The sequence below is a fragment of the Euprymna scolopes genome, chromosome 3, assembly GCF_053919585.1.
Source record: "Euprymna scolopes isolate OS-2025 chromosome 3, ASM5391958v1, whole genome shotgun sequence".
In the NCBI taxonomy this organism is placed as follows: Eukaryota; Metazoa; Mollusca; class Cephalopoda; order Sepiida; family Sepiolidae; genus Euprymna; species Euprymna scolopes.
The window spans coordinates 68764285-68789853 of record NC_136484.1 but is presented as its reverse complement, the minus strand read 5'-3'; the positions used below and the strand labels follow the sequence as shown (position 1 = coordinate 68789853).

Genomic DNA, 25569 nt, shown 5'->3' with positions numbered 1-25569 from the left:
CAGTCATTTAATGAAAACGAAATCCAAGTATAAAAAAAGAAAACAGAAAAAAGAGGCAAAAAATAAGAGAAAACATTTCTGGAGACCTTTTTAAAAATTAATCGTTAATAATAAATGTGCCAATTAAAGGCTAAATATGATAGAGGGAATTGAAGGGAATAATCTGTTTTAAACTGCCGGTAATCTGTCTGCTAGTAAATGTACGTATGTTACTGAATGTTTTATGCCCGTTTTCGTTAAATGGTAATCTTGGTTAAATTTGTTGATAAAGACTTAGTAAGAAGTAAAAATAAAGATTTAAGGTCTTAAATAAAAATGAAGATTTAATAATAATATTAAAATCTTATTAAAATTTATTATCAGATGTCAAAAAAAACCTTTGCACTCCGGTCGAGAAACTGGTCATTCTTGTTGCGTAAAAGAAGGGAATGTGGCATTTCATAAGGGTGTTCCTTTTGGTTGTCGTTCAATTCGCGAGGACCCCATTAATTAATTTTTTTTTGTCTTTCTAATCTTTCGCAAGTGGTTGGAAATCGTCGTATACGCTACGTCTTATCCAGATGCAAGTTCTAGAACAGTTGTGCGTGGATTGGCGTCGACTAAGTCTTTTAATTTATTGTTGTGAACATTCGATGGCCAAGCACAACGCTAATCATCTTCTAGACTCTCGTCGCCGCCACGGACTTTCTTAAACGACTATTGCTCTGTGCGTTCAGTAGTGGTTCTCGGACTAAACGTTTTTTCCGCATCTTTTCAGCCTAAATTGAAATAGGAAAAGTGTGCGAAACAAAGACAAGTATTTGAATATATATAGAGAGAGGGGGGAGAGAGACACACATATTACGTCAGTGTAATAATGTGTGTATATATATATATATATATATATATAATTAACTGAAATGTTGTAATACTTTAGATTACAGATAGTATACACTGTATACTCTAAGTCTTTATAAATATTAGTATCAATATGTATAATATAATCCCAATCAGATAAAAAGACCAATGAGATAGGATAATAGTAAAAACGAATATTTGAAGCTAAATTTGATTTTCAGCAAGGAATCGAAATTTAAAAAAATTTTAATCTATTGATTTTTAAAAAATGGCTCATCCCAAGGAAAAAGAAAACTTCGTATGGAACTATCAATAATTTATTAATACTTTAAGTATAAAAAATTCAAATATTTGAATATTTCAAATATTTTAATTTTTATATTTAAAAATCAATAAAGTACGAAATTAAATTAACGAAAATAAATGTATTTTTTCGTAAATAAATCATCTGTTAATAGTTGAAATAAGAATGAATTTAAAATTTGATTGGGTTTTTGATGCATTTAACCTCTGGAATAGAAAGTTATTTCTGTCTTTTGAAAATATTCATGTATTGAGATTTTAGAATAGGTTTACATGCATTAATATATTTTATCATCTATTGAGGTTACTACAAATTAAGGCCAAGAGCCACTCGAGAATAAATGTTAATGAGATGGAAATTGCTAGCCAGCCGAACACTGTGGGAGTAAAAACGTTTGATTACTTTTGAGATCATCCATGGTAAGACGTTGATGACATTGAATATTGGTGTTCGTCCGACATGAAGTAAAAATAAATTTCTATTTTCAAACCACATTTTATGAATATAATAGATAAATAATTCATTGCTTGAATATGAATACACGTTGGGAGCAATTTCTCTCAATTCTGGTTTGATTTGTTTGCAAACTGTAACATTTCTCTGCCATTTTTACGCATGTGATTCTCTAACATTTATTATAATCATTTGTTTTATTTATAGATACGTAGAATGAAAAGCAATGATTTTTTCCCCACTTTTTGTTTATTTTTGTTTTGTTTTGTTTTTTGCAGTCAACTGACGATTTCATCGAAGAATATTACCGAAATAACGGCACTTCGCCAATCAGTCCTCACGCTGCGAACACATACGACGCCATGTGGACGATTGCTCTCACCTTGAAAAGTGTCGTCGAGAAGGGAAGAAAATACAACTCAAAGGATTACCGTTTGGAACACTTCCAGTATGAGACAGGCGCGAATATGAGTCAGCGTTTTTTAAAGATCATTGAAGAACTCGAGTTTGTCGGCGTTTCGGTGAATATTTTTCTTAATACTATTTTCTTCGTACACCTATTTCTAACAAGGATATGACCATTTATTACAAAACAACCATATTTCAAACGTCATAATAAAATTGCCCTCATATGAGGACAATTTTATTTTGATTATTTTTTATTTATTTGATTTTTTTTTTTTTACCAAAAACTGAAATATACAGGAATGATGTAATAATAAACATGGCATACATCTCGGATGATAGAAAAAGAGTTTTTTTAGGGCAATTGCTTATGAAGGCTCCGGAGGCCACTCTAAGATAAAGGTTAGCTAGTGTCATTTAGATGGTGAGACAATATCAGATGATCAGTAATGGTAAAATTAGGCTAGGATTAATAATTTTAGAGAAGGGTTTAACAAGAATTTAATTACATTATACTTGAAAACGACCATGTTATAGTTAGCTGGAAAGCAGCCCAACCGCATTGTGCTTCACAGCGGACAGTTCGAGAAAAAAAAATTTTTCATGGATTCATGGATGGAACATATATACTATGAGAATACCCGGGATTTATTGATGTGTTTGTAATGAAATAATTAACCTAGACAATATATCAGTTATTATTTTAGTAAGGGGTCGATAATGTGGGTTCAAATTATGAGAAATGATTGACAAAATTAGTAACATATCCAAGAATTATGAAAAATGATGAAATGTGGGTTGATTGGTGTGTGTGTAATGAAATAATCAGCCAAATATATACAAAGTTCTTTATAGCAAGGAGAGCGATAATGTTGATCAAAATTATGAAAAATGATTGTCGAAATTAGTAACATATCCAAGAATTATGAAAAATGAAGAAATGTGAGTTAATTGATTGGTGTGTTTGTAATGTAATAATTATCCCAGACAATATATCAAAGTTATTATTTTAGAAGGGGGGGGGCGAAAAAGGGAGGGCGAAAATGTGACTTAAAATTATGAAAAATGATTGTCGAAATTAGTAACATATCCAAGAATTATTAATAATGATGAAATGTGAGTTATGTTATTAGTGTGTTTCTAATGAAATACTCAGCTAAGACAATAAATAAAAGCTATTATTTTAGTAAGGGGGCGATTATGTTGGTTAACATTGTGAAAAATGATTATAGAAATTAGTACCATATCCAAGAATTATGAAAAATAATGAAATGTGAGTTAATTCATTAATGTGTTCGTAATGAAATAATCAACCCAGAAAATATAGCAAAGTTATTATTTTAGTAAGGCGATGAGATGGATTTAAATTATGAAAAATAATTGTCAAAATTAGTAACATATCCTATAATTATGAAAAATGATGAAATGTGAGTTAATTGATTGGTGTGTTTGCAATGAAATAATCAGCCCAGACAATATATCAAAGTTTTTTTATTTTAGTAAGGGGATGATAATGTGGATTAAAAGTATAAAAAATGATGGTTGAAATTTGTAACATATCCAATAATTATAAAAAAAATGATGAAATGTGAGTTAATTCATTGGTGAGTTTGTAATGAAATAATAAGCCCAAACAATATATGGAAGGGAATTCCAAGTTATAATTTTAGTAAATGGGAGCGATACAGTTTTAACAGAATGGTTAGGATAATAAGATGATGTCTTCGTTCATGCTGAACGCCCACAGAAATCCCAGCAGCAATATATTAAATATGAAAGATACCGCTGGGGAATTTCCACAGGTTCCGCTAATAGTGATTAAAACTACATTAACTTTTAAAAAGTAGAAATCGTTTTATGACAATTTCGTTCAATTATTAATTTAATAACCTTAAAACGTAAATTTATTTTCCCAACCCCTATCTATAAAATATTTAAAAAGCACCATAATTTAAAAAAAGAACAGAAAACAATCCAAAAGTATAAGCCTTAAGGAGTCAAGTTGGACAGTAAGCATGGCATTATTAAAACAAAAACTATTACAATTTTATGTTCTTTCATGACATATTTAATTGTAATTCAAACTGTAAATTATGGCAATATAATGCAATGATATAATTTAATAGTGTACTGCAATACATCGAAAAGATTAATCCCACACTTGGGCATATTTATTCAAGCAATTCCATTTACCTTATATATTTTGAAATTGTGTTTAAATGGTTAACATGTTCAGCAGTGTATTAACACACTTTCAGTGATTCGATGAACCATCAAATTGTAAATGAGCAAAAGTTATGTAACGTTGTAAGGAAACCAACACGTTGTAGCAGGGTACGTCACAAGGAACATAGTATAAGTGATAACTCGACCACTTTTTTTGTAACAACGACATTTATTTACTCATTCTCTCGCCACGTTACGGCTGTGACGTCTCTCACGTCCATCAACGTGCTCTCTTTTTTTGATAATCTTTTCCCTTACAGTGACGTCACTTCGCATTTGTATTCGCGCGACCACGCTTTGTTACAAGTATTATAATTGTACAAGATCCAGTGTATTGATATGTTGCTATTACAGAATTTGAAATGAATTAAATAATTATTATCTATAGATTTAACTACACTGATTGGCCATAGATGACGAAACACGTGTCTATAAGTTCAAATCCATAAGTAAACAACCCTTTAAAAGTTAAAAATATAATATTTTATGAAATTCAAATACTCTATGTCAACGTTTCTGAGGAAAATAATAGTATTGGTTCACAATCTCCACGATATATGTTTTTAATATTTACTGGACTTCACCCCTGAACCAAAGCAAGAGAATCTTCAAATGCATATCTTGAATGTTTGTTGAGTGTCATTTTAAAAGTTGGCTTAAATAAAACATTGATTGTGCATATATGTCCAATAAAATTATATGAAATCAAAAACTATACTTTCGTATTTTTTTATATAATAAATGTAATAATTTTAGTAGATTCAGTACAAAACGGCTTTCTATGTGTCTATATGTCTGTCTTTCTTATTTTCTTTATCACTCTATATACACCTATATACTCCATCTCTCTCTCTTTATATATATATATATATATATATATATATATATATATATATATATATATATATAAATTAGCAGAAAGACTGACGTTGCCCAGGATTTAATGATAATCAACGAATGTTTCATACCCTCATATTTTTTATTGTCAACAATATCGGTGAAATTGCCTATAATTGTATATAATCAAAATTGATTGACTGCTTGCGCTAGTTGGGGACCAATCGCAGTGCACCGGGAGGAAGCTTTATATGTCCCCCGCAGTGTCTTTGTCCAGACACACATTTTAGTCCACATTGCACTGTAGAGAACTTACTGTTGAGTTTATAAAATTATTTTTAAATAATGGTTTGAATTAAAGTCACGGTTCAATTGTGCTCTTAACAGAAGCATTCATTTTGAATACACCTATGTCATATCAAAAAACTTACAGTTGATTTTTTATGGCTGATCTTACTGCTCGTGCGTTTTTAACGATTTGAATTTAAGTTTAAAATGAAAAAGTCAAGTATCATGGTTAAATTTTGCTCTAAACAGAAACATTCATTTCGAACGCGTCCCTGTCATATCAAAGAACCTACTGTTGATTTCATATGATTTTCATTTTGACTTATGATGTAATAAAACTTCTCACATGCTTTGTGATGTTAGGCTGTGTAAGGTGTAAACTTTGATCCAAATTTTCTGTTCCTTCCTTCATCGGATATTTACCATTATTGATCGTTGATACTTATCGAAGGCATTCCGATACAAAACCTACCTAATAACACTGCCAGGCACATAAAGTACCTTCGTGTGAAATTTCATAAAAATCTGTCCAGCCGTTTTTGAGTCCGTAGGAAACGAACTTATGCACACACACACGCACAGTCAGTTTTTATATAATAGTAAATATATATCTCTACTATTATATAAAAGGAACTTTGTCTATGTATCACTGTGTAAGAACAGTACGTTCTGCGAAACCCGACGTGGAAAAGTATTTCACGAGTATATATAAATATATGTATATAATTTATAAAAACAAATATAAATGTATATATTACAAGTATATTTTACTAAGTTTGATAAGTTAAGATTAGTTATGTTAAAATGGAATAATAATATTTTCTTTTAGATTCTTTTTCGTAATTGTAATTGAAATAAAAATGTATAACATTTTGAGTAAAAAGCAAATGTAATATTTACGTAAAATTGATACGTTTTAAATTCAATTATTTTTAAATATTTCAACGTCGAATAGAAAATTCTCCCATAAATTTATTTATTAACTGAACATGAAATTTTTCTTCGAGTATATTTAATTTAATAACTATACAAGTGAACTCACCAGTTTATTGATCAGACACTTGTCAAATGTCTTACGTTCAAAAGAAGTATGTTGCGTACTAGTTTCATAACTTCAACACATGATTACATGGTACTTGTCAACGCCTTCATCGTCCCTAATTTCTACGGTTCTCCAGTTTACGTAAACAAGCATACGTAGTATGCCTACTTTAATTTGTATTATTAAACTGTCATATGTTTTATACTTTAAACAGGATTTTTTTATGTCTTTCTTATTAAAATATTTACAGAACCTACGTTAGATAATCAAATGTTGAATTCAATCCATCAAGAATCATTAAATAGTTTTAAAAATCGTCTGGTGGATATTATTTTTACATTTGTTTATTAATTTGGAAAAAAAACATAAACGTTTTTCATAGCGATATATAATTGATAGGATAATTTTTAGAATAAAAAAGTTAGAACTTTTTTAAAAATTAGATTAATCATGACAAAAATAAAGATAAGAATAATATTTAGTGAAGTATTTGTCGTCAACAGAAAGCAATTGGCATATGTTCATTTCTCATTAGTTAAGTCCGTATTTCAATTATTTGAAAATAATTATGCCAACGGTGGAATGAAGCATGTGTCATGAAGTGTTATTTATTTTCTAACTCGACAAATATATTTTTCTCTAATTATTGTTTATTTACATTTCTAGACATGTGCGATTTTACATAAACATTATTGCACTACTTATTATTGTAAATGTATGCACACACACACACACACACACACACACACACACACACACATATATATATATATATATATATACATTTACAATAATATTATATATATGATTTATCTAATATTATATATATAGTGGACAAATGAGGACATTATATATATATATATATATATATATATATATATATATATATATATATATATATATATTGGACAAATGTTTGTTTAAATAGACATTTGGCGAGATAATTTACGGGCGCCGCTCCCGTGGGTCGATCGATAGAGCTGCTAACTGTCAACGCAATGGTTCTAGGTTCAATTATCGGCTTCGGAAAGGTGCTAGTCTAGCGGCACTGATGAGTTGTGATACAACGAAACAGGACTATATGTCGATGACTATATGTGTGTGTGTTATTTTTTAGTTATTATCATTATTCTCATTATACTATTATATATACTTGTTTTATATGATATACATTTATTATAACTGGTGCAGTAACTGCTGTGTTATAACTTTTACTTTTATTCTACTGCATTCTCTTTAAAATAATATATAAAGTCTATATCTCGTACGCTATATGTATATTTTATATGTATTTCTATTCCACTCAGTTTTGTGTAATTTAACCATTTTTATAGTAAATTAATCTTGTAACAAACTAGAGTAGATAAATCGACGTAGTCTATACATTTTGATATTTGTTTGCTTCGTTTGAGAAGTATTTTTTTATATAAAGACAATATGTCAAGCTTTTCGGTTTAGCACAACTTATATATTCATCATTTTCCTTTGTAAAAGAGATTTTCAGATATTTTTTCAATGTTCCATAAATGTGTAATTAATGACATGACATTTTGATAAGTATTTCTTTTTAAGTTTAACAGGTTGTTTTTGTAATGTTTTTTTTTATTCTGAACGCAATCCAGTGAAATACACATTTCTGTTGTTGGTGCCGTCTTCTATTTTGGTAGCTTTATAGATTTTGTTTGTAGCTAATCACTTATCACCCGAGACTAATTGCTTTTTGTTTTGATTTTGTTCTAAGTTTTACTTTTGTAATCTTTTAATCTTTTATGATTAATATGTGGGTTGATATAGTACAGCCGTAACTTACTTAAACATTTTCTTAATAAATTTATATAATAGCGTTTAGTATGTTATATATACAGAAAAATATTTAATAAATATTATAGTTATATGGGCAGATTGCTTAATACCCAATGATAAAATGTATATAGATAATACTTTACAAACATACAAGTAACAATAGCTTGTTTTCTAGAAATCATATTGCTCCATTGTCGTGGTTATCTCGTTGAGATGGTATATTATGACAAGGGAACTGCAGTTACATAATAAGTCATACAAACGTACACATGACCAATAACAGGTTATCCATTCTCCAGATTTTGGTAGCAATATATATATATATATATATATATATATAATAAAGTTGTATATCTGTTTGTTTGTTTCTTTCTTAACAATTTCATCATTATGTGCAAAAATTAGTTTCACAAAATAATTTCTATACTGAATATTGACTTTATACCCTTTATTTCAGCATGATTCTGTATATACTATTTATTCAAAATGAAATCTACATTAAAAGGTTAACCCAATTTGCATATAACATCAAAAATCATTTTTATAATTACATCTATCTTATTAATGCTTATTAATAATAGAATTGTTTTGTTTTGTTTAGAAAAATTATTTGAAGTTGATTTATTTAATTTTTTTTTAATTTAATTTATGTTTTATTTATGCGATTTTTAATTATTATTAGTCGACGGTAGTTGTGTTAAAAACGGCAGTAAGCTTTACTTATTTAAGCCATGAGAGTTATATTCCGTTTAAGATATGAGAGTTATTTCCCCGTTTGATGTTTTACGTTTCCATGAGTCAAGCATATGATAGAAAACGTAATAGGATTTAAAAATATTCGACTGGGAAATTTTTTTTCTCACACCCCAAATCAACAGAGATTAGACTATTCCTGTAATTCCATGTTCCCCGTTGATTAGGGTGTAATACTGGTTCTATGCAGTTCTAGGAGGTGATCACTTTAAGGCTCTGCCTTCTCTCTTTATTAAGGATTTAGTTTATTGCTTATCGCTTGTTGGGCCGCTTCCAAGGATTGACGACGGAGCTGAATAGGCATCTTTTGCAAGTCCAGAGTGCTCTTCCTCTGGGGTGTTGACTTTTCAAGCTTACTGTCCGACTCTCATGTCATATTTCTCGCCATGGGAAAATAATAAATAAATCTGGTGTATCTAAACTTGTATCTGACTAAACCCACTTCCCTGCAATACTTGGCAACGCCAGGTATATACACTTAATATACATATATATATACATGAGGTGATGGCAATCGCGAGAAAGCCATATATTTTGAAAAATGCTAGGCGAGAAACGACTCGTTACTATTAACTGATGGCAAATCGTCCTCAACAACTAAAGAAATAAAAATGCACGTGTATATAAAGAAATAACAGATTGAAATAAACTTTCTTTTCCCAACCATTAAAAAGTTATAAAGCAGTAAATTAAAGCATTTAGTTTGCAAAAACAAAATAAATAAAAAAATAAACACCTTCACAATAATAAACAATTTTTTAAAATAATAATCAAAACTACATATATGAATAAATAAAAGATTACGTATAAATTTTTTGTGCTAAAATTAAAAACCGAAATAATAAATCTAAAATAAGAACATATTGGTAAGTCCAAAACGATGGAAACCGCTTGAAATTGACGGAAATTGGAACCATCGAGTCCATATTCAACGAATTAATGTAAGACACTTAAATACTACCTCACAGAATCAAGAGACCTATTAAAGTGTAAAATTCTGTAGTGTTTAATAAAATATGTATTGTTATATATATATATATATATATATATATATATATATATATATATATATATATATATATATATATTGCTCCTTTTTTTCGGTGTGATGAAATGATCTCTCTGATGTGAGATTCCACTGAAACTTGTCTGCAAACATGTAACCAAAAATGTTGTATAATAAACATACTATGTATTTTCCATCGAGCACTCTTAATAAACACAGGTGATTCAGTTGATCTATATCTAGGAAAGTAAACTATACAACCATTTTATATATATATATATATATATATATATATATATATATATATATATATATATATATAAAGCTGTGTGTGTGTCTGGTCATGAAGGTTGACTATTTTAAAAAACTGATTACATATAATGATAGAAGATGTATTGAGACATAGGAATGGGTATGTTTGATCTGGCAGAACGTTGGTTCATTAAAATTGTGTGGTCTGCGTTCGCGCCTGGTCCACAAAGTATGGAAATAAAAAATAAAAAAATTAAAAAAAACATTTACAAGTGTTTTTGATATAGATGTACATAATAATACTTTGATAAGTTTGTTTTAACTTAAATAGGGATGGTATAATAAAATTGTGGGGGTCTGCGTTCGCGCCTGACCTCCATAGAATGGAAATAGGCACAAACTTTAATAAACAGTTTTCATATCTATCTGCGTAAGTATACTTTTATAATTATATTTCAGTTTGAAGAAATATGGGATGATAAAATTATGGGGTGTTCGTTCGCACCTGACCTCCATAGAATGGAAATATGTCACAAAGTTTAACAAGGTTTTTTAATATAGATTCACAGAATATTGTGATAAGTGTTTCAGTGTGAACATGTATGGTATAATAAATTATGGGGGTTTATCTATTTTATTTTCATCATATTTTGCTTTAGTTTTGATACCCAAAAATTCAACCCAAATTTACAACCCTTTCTTTTCATAATCTATCATACTTTAATAAATCAGAGTCCATTTTCTGTAGGCTGTTTTTGAACCCAGTCAACGACGGGTACCCTTGCTAGTATATATATATATATATATATATATATATATATATATATATATATATTATTGTGTACAGAAAGTTGTTAGATGAGACAAGTCATCGGTACCGTCGGTTTCAATTATGACCGTCTAAGATATCCTTATCAAGCTCTCTTCTAATTATGACCGACTAATATATCCTTATCAAGCTCTCTTCAGGCAATATTCGTCTCGGAGATATTAGGAGACGAATATTGCCTGAAGAGAGCTTGATAAGGATATCTTAGACGGTCTTAATTATCGGGCTTGAAACCGACGGTACCAATGATTTGTCTCCTCTAACAACTTTCTGTACACAAAATATAAATACGCTCTTATATTTCGGATTTTCCTTTTAATTGAGCACTCTGCTGGATTTCTTTTTCCAAAATCTATATATATATATTAGAGAAGAAAACTATTCCAATTACTACAAATTCTCTAAAGGACATATATAACCCACGTTTCATTGATGAGAACATTAGCAAAGAACAATATGTTCAGTATAGTGTACCACAATGCATATAATCTTTCATTAATTAAAGACAGAAAGAATTTATACACCACAAATTTCACTTATTTGGCGTTAACATATTTTTAAATCTTGATTATTTGCATTTCTACAACCTAAAAGTAAAAAAGTGATCTTAAGAACCTGAAAACGCCAAAAAATGTAATGTGGGTATTTTTTCCAATAACGCCTTGTATTTTTGCTAATATTTTATATTAACAACGTTTCCAATGGACCAGCCAGTATTTGTATTGTTTCGCGTGTGTATGAGTTCAATGCATAACAGCGAGAAAGCTAATTCTCTATAGAACAATGAATAATAATGATGTTTTCAGATATTTCTAATAACGCCTCGAGGAATCTTCTGAACTGTCATTTTTGAAAATAGAGAAGTACAACTGCATAAAAGTTTTCTACTGTTCGATCAATTCTTTAACTTGTTCGTTTCACTGCTTCTTGTTTTTTTCTGACAAAAATGAAATATTTTGCGTGAATTGAGACATAACAGATACAGGGTGTAGCTGTGACATTCACTCGTATCCAATGAAGCAAAGGTGTTTATAAAGCAAATAGTTTGTTTGAATAATAAAAGTACTATGTATTTATAAAGCAAATAATTTGTTTGAATAATAAAAGTACTATGTGTTTATAAAGCAAGTAATTTGTTTGAATAATAAAAGTACTATGTGTTTATAAAGCAAATAATTTGTTTGAATAATAAAAGTACTATGTGTTTATAAAGCAAATAATTTGTTTGAATAATAAAAGTACTATGTGTTTATAAAGCAAATAATTTGTTTGAATAATAAAAGTACTATGTGTTTAGAAAGCAAATAATTTGTTTGAATAATAAAAGTACTATGTGTTTATAAAGCAAATAATTTGTTTGAATAATAAAAGTACTATGTGTTTATAAAGCAAATAATTTGTTTGAATAATAAAAGTACTATGTGTTTAGAAAGCAAATAATTTGTTTGAATAATAAAAGTACTATGTGTTTATAAAGCAAATAATTTGTTTGAATAATAAAAGTACTATGTGTTTAGAAAGCAAATAATTTGTTTGAATAATAAAAATACTATGTGTTTATAAAGCAAATAATTTGTTTGAATAATAAAAGTACTATGTGTTTATAAAGCAAATAATTTGTTTGAATAATAAAAATACTATGTGTTTATTAAGCAAATAATTTGTTTGAATTATAAAAGTACTATGTGTTTATAAAGCAAATAATTTGTTTGAATAATAAAAGTACTATGTGTTTAGAAAGCAAATAATTTGTTTGAATAATAAAAGTACTATCTGTTTATAAAGCAAATAATTTGTTTGAATAATAAAAGTACTATGTGTTTATAAAGCAAATAATTTGTTTGAATAATAAAAGTACTATGTGTTTAGAAAGCAAATAATTTGTTTGAATAATAAAACTCGCTCTTTATACTTAGCAGAAATTCAGGTAAAATCTTAGTTTTTAAATAAATTAATCGTATAGATCGTTCGTAATATGTTGGGTCTTTATTCTAAAAAGAGTTTCGAGTATTGCGAGCTATACTATAAGTTATAATTATCAAATACCAGCTTCTGGTTTAGTGGAAAACTATAAAATTTTGTAAAAACTTTGGCAAACAAAAATATCGCTAATAAAAGTTAACACATACATCACCCTTGCAAACGGATCATCCATTAATATATGGACACAATGCGATGCCTTAAGTCCAACTCATCTCACAAGTTTTAATTGTGCTTCAATAATGGTCGTGATTTCTAGGATTTCTTGTCCAACATTTTAGATCGAAATACCCATCTCATTCTGTTAATAAGATTTCTTGTTATTAGGTTGACAAGAAAGTTCTTGTGAGATTTTAAATTTTGATTTCAAATTATGCATAAGTTTTCGTTTTAATACCTTTACTTTATATATCAATTCAAAGGGCTTTTTTCGTCTATTGAATCGTTTACATTACAATTGTTTTAAAACAATTATGTTTTCTTTTTAGAACGTCGACTACAAGATGAGAAAAAAACAATTTCGCGCAATTTTCTTATTTCAATTCAGGCAACGCCGAAAAGCTGCTAAAACAGCTCGTGATATCAACGAAGCGTTTCAACGCACCACACTATGGTGGTTTAAGAAATTTCGTGGTGGTGACGATTGTCTTGAAGATGATGAGCGTAGTGGTCGGCTATCGGATGTTTACAACTATAAATTAAGAGCCTTAGTCGAAGCCAATCCACGCACAACTGTTCGAAAACTTGTTTCTGAATAAGACGTAACGTATACGATTTCCAACCATTTGAGAGAGATTGGAAAGACAAAAAAAACTTAATAAATTGTGCCTGAAGAATTGAACGACAACCAAAAGAAACGCCGTTATGAAGTGTTATCTTTCCTTCTTTTAAGAACGACCCGTTTTTTGACCGAGTTGTAACTTGCAATGAACGGTTGGTTCTTTACGACAACCGGCGACGCTCAGCTCAATGGTTAGATGCTGACGAACCTCAACGACACTTCCTAAAGCCAGAGTTACACCAAAAGAAGGTTATGCTGACTCTTTAGTGATCTGCGACCGGTCTCAACCATTACAATGTTTTTAATGCAAGCGAAAGCATTACGCCAGAGAAGTACTGTCAACAAATGTATGAAATGCATCGGAAACTTTCACAACAACACCCAGCATTAGTGAACAAAAAAGGCACAATGATCCTCCACGAGAATACCCGACCGCACGTTGCTAACCCAACCCTGCATACGTTGAATGAATTTGACTAAGAAATTCTGCCTCATCTGCCATACTCTCTAGACCTCTCACCTATCGATTATGACTTTTTCAAGCATCTCGACAACTTTCTGCGTGAGAAATGCTTCAAAAAACCTAAGCGATGTTAAAAACGCATTCAGCGACTTCATCACCACCAGAACAGAAGATTTCCGCGTTACTGGCATAAATACATTTGTTTTGCGTTGGCAAAAGTGTGTTGATTTTGACGGTGCTAATTTCAATTAATAAATTTTTGTTTGAGCTGAGATATGTTTATCTAAATCAAAAAGTTTAAAACCGCAAGAACTTTCTTGTCAACCTAATATTCACTAATCAAGCGTTGCCAATTTTTTTCAAATGCAAAGCTAACATCTGTTGTACCATAGTTTTCAATCGTTTGCTTTTTTTTATTTGAATTGTAAAATGTACTTTTAAAAAGAGTATGGTTTGATATTTTGGTTAAAGAACCATCTTTATTGTTTAATTGCTCGTGTAAATTTGAAAATGCTAATATTAAATAGTCATTTGTGAATTGACTATACATATATATCCAGAATATTTAAAACATGAAAAACATGAGTCTTAATATAGATTCATCAAAAAAAAATGTCAAAAAAATTTTTTTTAAGTAGGTATTAATAGCACGACAAAACAATACTGCGTCCTTGTTTTATACTTTAAAATGTCATAGAAGAAAACTAATCGGATCCTTGATTTATATATTGTTGATGGTATTTTTAATACAATATATTGAAATATATTCTAAATAGATTCAGAACCATGTAATTAAACTGAAAAGATTTTCTCTTGGATGTAGATCATTTGGGAGGATAAAATCGTTTTTACCATTACTCTAAGATTTAGTAAGAACTTTTTTTAATTATCACTAGTTTTATAAGACAAGAAAAACGTAGAATATTCAGTAATTATTTTAATTATAGTTCATATTAATATATATATATATATGTGTGTGTGTGTGTGTGTGTGTAAACAGAGAGTGAATAAAGAAACCATGTCAAAAAGTAAAAGTAATACAAGAACAAAATAGTTTTGCACCACTTTCGTGCTCCTTTATAAAAACTATAGATCAAGATATAAAGACACCAAACCGTATCGATAAAATATGTATTCTATTTTTGATCAAATTTTATTACGTGATTTTGATTGGGAAAAATAGCTAAATATTTAAGTTTCAGAGACCTTTAGAAATTATTGAAGATTAAGAAGTATTGCTCATCTGACTTTTAACGTGTACGGATCAAATTTAATACAAACCTGAAATGTTTTACTTTTCGAATGTAAGGTTAGTCCTATATGTAGATAAAACTCGTTTAAAACACTTCAAAAAGGTTTCATTCCATATATGCTTCAACGAACTTTAAACTTGCACATTTCACATATAACTAAAGTACTCGAAATGTATCTCAGCAGCTGTGTTTAAAAAAAAAAGCATAATGATCGAATAAACAAGTTTAGGGTTAAATTCCATACATACAGATATAGCAATTGCTAAGATCCATTGGTTATACGCATACACACACGCACGCACGCGCACGATCACATACACACACTCACAAACACACATACACACACATATATATATATACTTTTTATTTGTTTTACATAAGCATTTATGTCGCTACACATTCATTTACATAAAAGTACTGTTTACTTTTCATTGAAATCAGAACACAGACATAGTGCGACAACTACTATAGTTATTATAACTATACGCATCCTGATGTGTACATAATCTACTGTATTTATTTCATACTTCAGTCTAAAAAATCTATCGGTAATCGCACAGTTGGTAAAGCCCGTGTAAACAAATATTGAAGACAAGTTGTTACTCATGTAGCAAATGCTGCTTTTCACATCACCGAAATGGTTGATTAGAAAAGCAAACGTCTATTCTCATGGTTTTAGTTATGTTATCAAAGTTTACAAAACATTTCTCTATCTATGTCCAAAGTGCCTTGAGATCAATGATTTCTTTTTTTTTTCCCTGTTTTCGTAGATGTGCAGTTCATTTCCGAAAGCATTGGTACATAGGCACCATATAACTAGCCTTAAATTATCCTATCAGTTGTAGCAATTCAACAATGCTCAACTTTGATACTCTTAAAGGTGGTAATAAATATAAAAAAATAATTATCATTTTATACCTGCAGACACTAGTATTTTATGATTGATTTTGACACAAAAACATTGAACAAATAAATAATTACACCGAAATAAGCATGTATTGTTAACCAGTGTCTGCTTAAATTAAAGAATTCTGGTTATTTACAGAGAGTATCTATAAATGCACACACACGCATATACATATTCATATATGAATACGAATATGTGTACATGTTATCTTCATCAATTGCAGAAAAAAGATTCCTGGAAAAATGCTTCATTTTTTATTCGTTATTCGTCTCTTATCTATAAATGTTCGTCTCTTGTTCAGATATAAAAACGAATTCAATTTTTAAATTGGAACTTTATGAAATCTATGTTACTATATTAGAAAAATATGCTGAATTATATTTTATTGTTATTCGTTAAAGTTACTAAGTTACAACAACTAATAAAAACCTAGTAAACATAATTAAACTGTATTGACATAATGGGTTGTCTTGTAAAAATAATAGTGTATATTTCATTATTGTTGAATAAATGAGTATTGTTTAAATATGGAAAATCAACAATATGTTGTAATATTTATGTATTTTGCAAATTGATGACCGTGAATTATACTTATTTTTATTTTACAGGGCCCGGTCTCTTTCGATGGGCCAGATCGACAGGGTTTAGCAGTGATTCAACAATATCAAGGTAAGACTTTCTTTTCATATTTTCGTTTTGATTTCATCTGTATAATCAATTCTATAAATATAATAAAATCCATTCCATTTTTTTTAATGTGAATACAGTTACATCTCTTGAAGCAGAGCAATACAATTTATACTGAATCACTTCGTCAATGGTTTGATTTTAACGTTTATACAGAGAAATTGCATTTCATGAATTGGTAATAATATTATTATCTGAATAGAAATGTTAGCTGTGCAATAATTATGAATCGTCATGGACAAAAATTGACGCTATAGAAATGTTCACGCATTGGATGTTCATGTACCCAACATTTTTTTATATGGCGGCACACTAATCAGCTGTTTTATTTTGGGTGGCAGACCTATCACAAAGAATAAATATATTTTCCTCGCAAAGGCTTTTTGCAACAATGAAAATAAATATTATATAAGGAATTATTCTATTCATATAAATAAGTCATATCAGGTATTCTATATTATTCTATCATCCAATTTTTCCCCCGTTGAAAATTCCCAATCCATAAGTATAAGTTAAAAAATGTCACGTTGTACACACGTTTTCACACGGAACCAACACGTTGTATGCAATCTACAACCAAATCAAACAACACCTCGAACTCACTTTTTCGTGTTGTAACAACGACATATATTTCCTCACTAGCAAAGTCTTGACCTTAAACTTTGACCTTGACCTTGATCTTAACCTTTGATCTTGACTATCATGTCAGATTTAGTCATCATAGGTCCAGTGGTGTGGGCTGTAGGCGAGTATATATACATAGGCTATAACCTTGATCTTTGACCTTAACGTTGAAAAATGGTGTGCCACATCCCTAGGTGGGTGGTCATCATGCCAGGATTGTTCATGATCGGTCCAGTGGTATGGGCTGTAGGAGATATATACACACATGCACGTATATACGCACACACACGAACTCTACTACTTTAACGTCACCAACGGCTCTCATGTGCCCGTCTTCTCCAACCTGCTCCCTCTCCTTTTTATAGTCCTTACAATTAGAATAAATATTTACATTTAACAGGATTGACCTTTTTACATAAATTGTTTAAATAACAAAGAAATGGTTATGATATATTTATGTAAACACAAAGAGAGTCACTTAGAGTCCGAGAGGGAGGCAGTTGAGTTCAAGCCACCGGAGATATTAGCTCGGAATAAATTCATTTCCTGTGTTCCTGGAGCTTGAAGGGATGCGTTTATATAGAGATGTAAAAAAAAGAGGAGCGTTGCAAACTGCCGCACTCGGAACATAAAAGGAAATAAAGTTATAAAATATAACTAACGTCATGTTGTTCCTTTCGGAAGGAAGTGTTCCTTTTACGTCGTTTTGAACCAACTACCAACCGCTGAAGAAAGGGGAACAAGTGAACACCAGATATACATCCTTTTTGTTTGTGAGCTACGTGCTTCGGGGGTAAGTAGTCCGTTACAGAACGGCCATTATGTGTTTATGTGTTGTGAACTGTATTTGAATGTAGAAACACACACACACTGTCTTGGTGCTATTGACTGCTATCCATAGTTAGTAGTTATGCATAAGTAATGTTTTGCATTCTTTTTTATCGCCTTTTCTTTCTTTTTTTTTTTTTGTTCTTTTTACTTCACCCTTCACCCTCTATCCCTTAAATATATTTCATGTGTCTTGGACCTTACCTTTGCCTGTACCCCTTAATTTTACTCAACTTTTAGTTATTATTACTATTATTATTATTATTATTATTATTATTACTATTATTATTATTATTATTATTATTATTATTATTATATATTTATGATTAGTGTAAACACATGAACATTATTTGGCAGAGATAACGTATAGAATAGTTAAGAATACATTCACATCCGTTTTTAAGTTAAGAATTGTTTTCTATATAGCAACTGTGTTATTTACAACTCATATTTAAAATGGAGAGGGGACTTTGTTAACTATTCTGTTTCTATACCGTTTTATTTTGCATAACAATTCGTTAATTATTTTCAATTGTTTATGAAATATTCAAATAGCATTTTGCCAACTAATGACAAATGCAAATCGGCTTTGTTTTAAAAGAGAAATGATCTTAATGGTTTCATTATTTTCAATCAATTATCCGGGGTTGGTTTATTATTATTATTATTATTATTATTATTGTTATTATTGTTATTATTATTATTATTATTATTATTATTATTATTATTATTATTATTATTATATTTTTATTGTCGTCGTCATTGCTTTATTATCGCTACTATCATCATCATTTTTATTGTCATTACCATCGACGTTATTACTGTTGTTGTTATTATTAATATTATTATGGTTAATAGTAAAATTCCCTCTATTATTCCACCACGCCAATCATCTATATCCAAAAATCTATTTTTGTCCTGTTAGACACCTCCAAAGAAGTTGCTACCCTATCTCTCTAACTTTGCCTTATAAAAAAGAGAACATAGAAATATTCCACATATTACCTAGAAAATAGTATACTTTGAAATCAAGTATTATATCCTTATAACTACCCACCCAGACCTTAAATCACCACCATAATATCCCTCCCAAAAGTATACACTAATTCATAGTGCTGTTGTCATCTCGCTTGCATCTGTAAAAAAATGCCCCTCCATAGATAATCGACACCTTACACGCCGTTAAATTAGGACCACCACACATCCAGTTAAGCACCTACTTTAACTTTAATCCTAAAACATATACTCCATACACTTAAGACTATGATAAAGAATCTATACACCTTTCTGCACTACACTATATATAATACGCTCCTCCTTTATATAGAATTCGACCCCCCAACATGATCTATAATTTTAATTTGTTTTGATCTATTTCGTTCCTAATGAATCCAACGCTAGACGCTGCATCCCACTATGTTACCTAGCATCTTCTCTACTCTTCTGATGAGAAGAAATAGGCTTCGAAATGCCTTGGCATAAAGGGTCCATTCTATCCCCTAACTAATCGATTGTATTCCCTTATTGAATAAATGAACCAATCTATATCCACCAATATATACTTCTGTGACTTCATTTCCCATTTCACACTCCTATTGTTTTCATATGCATATATATATATATATATATATATATATGTCATCTTCTATAATATAAATCTCACATGTCTGTTTAAATGTATGTATGTATGTATGTATGTATGTATGTATGTATGTCTGCCTAAAACAGAGGCGACGGATTAGCACAAGGTCGGGATCGTTATGAAGCTCGACCCTTCGGACGACAAATATCGGAGAATTGGCTAAAAGCGATAATTCCTACACCTTCAACTGGGTACTTTTCTACAGGGAGAAGTCGATTTTTTCGCCGATATTTTCGAAAGTTATCCCTTCTTTTCGATTGACTAGCCTTAATTTAAACGTCCGTAACTTACAGTTTGGTGATGGGCGCAACAGCAAAGGCATCACTTTTTTCACATTCTCTTTCTCCTTCGCGGTATGAGTTCGAACCTGCGTACCTACTAACACTTTGTTTATTGCTGAACACACGCCTCCAAACACTCGAGCAAAGCTGGGCACCCAGGCTAGTATATATGTGTGTGTGTGTGTGTGTAATATGTATGTATATACCCGTTTTAGTTACACGAGTACATAACAGATCATTATTTGTAAAATGTTTATGCCCGTTATATACACCACTATGAAACATATATGTTTTGGGATCATATGTATCCACACCCCGCTATAGTGAATTAAGCTCGAGACTTATTGAGTGATGTGTTTCTGTTCAATGTTCAATGTAGTGGCGTGTAGTGTGGTATCAGTTTTAATGTCATGTACTGCATTCTATTTTTGAGTGGTCGGTTAATATAGCTTATGTACCTTAAACATGATATAATCTTTGGGGAGCCTAAGTCAATATGTAAATTATCACAGAAAGCTGTCTATTAGTCATCTTTACACCTACGTTATGTATACTTGCGGAAATATGCAACCGGAGAGTGAGAAAGGATATTATTGCTTGTAAATATTGTATCAGATAATTACAGATGGGAATTTTGACATTAAAACCATACATAATATAAATATATTTACAGAAGCATTTATTTCAAGATTGAATTGCAAATCTTAATAATAACAAATCTGATATTGTTGTTCTATCAATCTAATAGATTTATAAAGGGTATGGAAATTAGAATTGTATTAATATAAACTGGAAAGATTAAATCACTTAAGTTGCTTATGAGGCCCGAATTAAAATCTCATTGAAAATTGAGATTTCGAACGCTAACTTCTAAGGAACGTATCACATCTCTAATTAGTGTCTGGCATTTTACAATTACTCCTTTTAAATTTGATCTCTCCAAGTTCCAAGAGTCCATTAATAGAAAGTCTTGTTTCATAAGATATACATAAATTCGATCAAAGCAATGTGGATTGACAGACCCGAAATCTTAAGAGCGGTAGGAGGTCGTCCATGAAGCCGCATCTCGATAAAGTCAATCAGTTCTATTTTAGTTACCGGGCAAATGTTTAAAAGCAGCAAAGAGCGAAGAGGGTAAGAACAATAGAGAGATTTTATATTGAACAAAACAAAGATTATCGTGACATTATGTTAGCTTTAAACAATGGCTAGGCACAATGATACCTTTACTAAGTAAAACACGTTCTTTGCTAGCGACTATCAACTGTAGAGATAAATTAATAGAAGTGCCTTCTCTGTATTTCTAAAAAGCAGAAATCTTACAATGAATCTTATTTCTCCTAAAATTGTTGCGTCGCTTTAGTGACTAAGTTCTCGTATACTTAAATAAACTTTATACATATCATGTACTTGTTACGTCGACGTTATATGTGTAGATTGGTTAGAAAATTCAAAAGTTTATAAGGAACAATTGAGAATGCTTTGGGATATGATTAATATATCCTTATAATATATACAGAATGTGTAGTTAAATAATAAATTCTTGAGGTATTTAATGTAGACTAGCAAAATAAATGAAACGTCTTGATATACGGAAGCGCTGAGACACCTACATGTGGCGGATCTGCTTGAAGGGCGGTTGATGAAGATCCGTGTAGTCAATATCAATAAGATATATACTAACATAACATGTCTGTGGTCTTTTAAAACATGTTCGAGCTACTGTGTCTTAGGTAAAAATGGAAATCGACAGGGAATTGAAAATAAAAGTGGACAACAAAACATGGCCTCACACAATGAGTATATACTAGTATCATAGTATTTTTAGCACTTCATAAAAAACGGGCATAATACACGGTCTGTTATACATTATAAAATACAATGTTTGAACGCCGAACGCAATGCACTAATTTTATTATTTACACACAATAGCAGTAAAACCTTCAAACATTGTCAGTATATCGGACTATATAGGAGTTAATTTTAGATTGTTATTTATATATATATATATATATATATATATATATATATATATATATATATATATATATATATGTGTGTGTGTGTGTGTGTGTAAAAGAGATTTAGAAGGCTGTCACAATGCGAGGAATGAATTATAGTCGCTGTTGGTAAGAGGAGACGAGAACAAGTGGCGATTTACAAATCAATAAGTACATATATATATATATGTTTTTTTATTATTTTTTTTTAATATATATATTTATTCAGTTGTATGGTAAAATGTCTTACTTGTTTTCATGCGACATTTCGGAAAAATTTTCCCTTTTCAAATGGTGTGCGTAACAGGTCGATTCAAAGCATGCTGGATGAAGGGCCGGAAGTTGTGTAGCTATGTGAGGCTTCGGGCCAAATGTGAGTAGGGGATGTATGTATGGTATGATTAGGTGATTAACGTGTTTATAAATTTGCTATTTTTATTTGTCTTTATTTTTATTTTATTTATTTATTTTTTTGTTTGTTTGGTTTTAACTTGTTTTAGCGTAAGATTTTTTTTCTTGTTCTCTGTTATGTTGTCTTTATCATTATTACTATTATTTATTTTTTTGTTCTGCTGATGTGTGGATATCTCTGCTTTTCTGGGTCACTTAAGCCGCTGCTGGGCTGTGTCCGGTCGGCTACTGTAGGGGCAGGCTGTGAAAGCGGAGGGGGGTTGGGGTCGGTAGCTAGGTGTTTAGGTTAGTGTTGCTGGGGGTGGGAAGATATGCGAGGGGGAGGGAAGGGGAATAGGGGTGACATTCTTTGGGAGTTGTTAATTTGTTTATATTCGTTAGTGGTAGTAGATTTTTATATTTTTTTTTTTTTTACTCTAATTGGTTTGTATTACTTCGGCTAACTTTTAATTTTAGTTGGGTTGTATTAACTTTTGATTTTAGTTGGTTTGTATTACTTCAGTCACCTTTAATTTTAATTACATTTTTTTTAATTAAGTATATACTGCTGTTTTATTTATTAAGTTTCCTTTGTTATATTATTGTTATTTTATTTAATTTATTTATTTTTTTGTATTATTTATATGGGAGGAGGTTGTGGTAATGTCCTGTTTGGAATGTGAGGCGGGCTGTGAGCTGTGTGCAGTGGTGTATCTGTTCTAATGGGTTATGGTTGTAATGGCAAGTGTTAGGTGGGAGCCGTACGTAGAGTTATATATTTTAGTTTTAGTTGGTTTGTATTACTTCAGTAACTTTCAATGTTAATTAATTAATTATTATTACTTATTTTTATTTTGTTTTTAAATATATACTGCTGTTTTATTTATTAAGTTTCTTATAGTATGTTATTGCTATTTTATTTATTTATTTATTTATTATTAATATTATTATTATTTTTCTTTTTTTTCTTTTTATTTATATGGGAGGAGGTTGTGGTGATGTCCTGTTTGAATGTGGGGTGGGTTGTGAGCTGTGTGCAGTGGTGTATCTGTTCTAATGGGTTATGGTTGTAGTGGTAGCTGTTGGGTGGGAGCCGTGTGTAGAGTCATATGATGAATGAAGATCCTAGCTCCAGTCTGTTATTGAGTGCTGGCCGTAATTTGGATATTAGTAGCGATTCTTTTATGCGAAGATTCCCGATATTGCGTTCTGTGGCTAAAATATCGACTTTAATAGATTTGCTAGTGTTTCTGCAGGTGTTGAGGTGTTTATATATATATATATATATATATATATATATATATATATATATATATATATATGCATATATATATTGCTTTCCTAAACATACAAATACGAAAAGGTACTGACTGACTCCTTCTTGAAAATGAAGGAGGCTTTACACTCACACACGCAGGAACACACACACACCCACACCCACACACACACACATATATATATATATATATATATACTAGCAGCAGTACCCATCGTTGACTGGGTTCAAACACAGCCTACAGAAAATCGACTTTGATTGATGAAAGTATGATAGGTTATGAAAAGGAGGGGGTTATAAAGAGATAGGTTTTGATACTCAGACATTTTACCCTATGCAAAATATGATGAAAGTAAAGATAATTTTCGCGAAAATATATTTTTTATATCAACTTTGTTTCCATTCGTAGCCAAGAGTGACCAACAAAATGATGTTTCCTTGCAAAGAGAAAATGTTATATATATATAATAATATAAATATACAAGAAATAAATGTTACCATAATAAATAAAAATTACTTTTATGGTAGAAACGTTCTTTGGTTTGTATTTTTAAGTAGTTTGTAAAAAATTATTAATTCACGAACCGGTTTTTAAAAAAAATCAAAATGGCAGCGACTTTGAAATGGAGAGCCCCGTTTTCAATTTGAAGGAGGGTCACCTAAGCATTCTGTGTTAATAATTTAAGAAAGTTCCGTCAACGTAAGGAATACTTATAAACATATTCTAATATTTTCCGTTATTTTGTGCTTGAGGAATATTCGATTATGGCATGTGTAGTTTATATAAAAATTAATTTAAGTAGTATTCGCTTCAAATTTCGTTTTAATTTCGGTTCGCTGAAATTATTTCAAGTAAAGAGCATTAAAAACTATTACAAAACAAAAAAAAAACATGAACTGAACTTTTATTGACTATTGTAACATTTATTTCTTGTGTATCTATTTTTTCGGATATTCGTTGGTTGGCTTTTCTGTTAAACACTCTTACTAAACAATATCGACGAAATATCGAAAAACAAAGAAACAAAAACAGTTTTTAAAAATAATGAAGCGTTACTTACTTTAGTAAAATAATCCGAAACAGCAAAATGGGATATTAAAAAAGTAAATACGTAAATACTTTAGTTTTTAAACCAAAGAATCGATATAAATATGAATAAGAAGTAAATGGCACCCTTTTCAAACATAACATCTTCGTTTCAGTTTTACAGTATTGAACTGTGTAGTATTGCGTCGTCGGATTCAGGGTTGTACTATTGTAATGTAAAGAACACGCAGAAAGGGTTGTAATCAACTGAATTCCTTCAAGTACACTGACAAAGAAAAACTTAAACAGATATATAAATAAAAATAAAAAGGTTATGTAAATGTTTTTAAAAAGACACGTAATCACGTGAGCAGGATTTTTCCTTTGTTGACGCG

At 30.2% G+C, this 25569-nt stretch overlaps 1 protein-coding gene across 1 annotated transcript in view; it reads left to right on the top strand.

Moving 5' to 3' along the window:
* LOC145256084 (uncharacterized) overlaps nt 1-25569 on the top strand; it is a 767766-nt gene that overhangs the window by 555976 nt on the left and 186221 nt on the right. Inside the window, exons 6-7 of the mRNA XM_080114670.1 lie at nt 1873-2115; nt 17028-17088. Of these exons, the coding sequence (XP_079970796.1) occupies nt 1873-2115; nt 17028-17088 (304 nt within the window). The remainder of the gene's footprint in view (nt 1-1872; nt 2116-17027; nt 17089-25569) is intronic.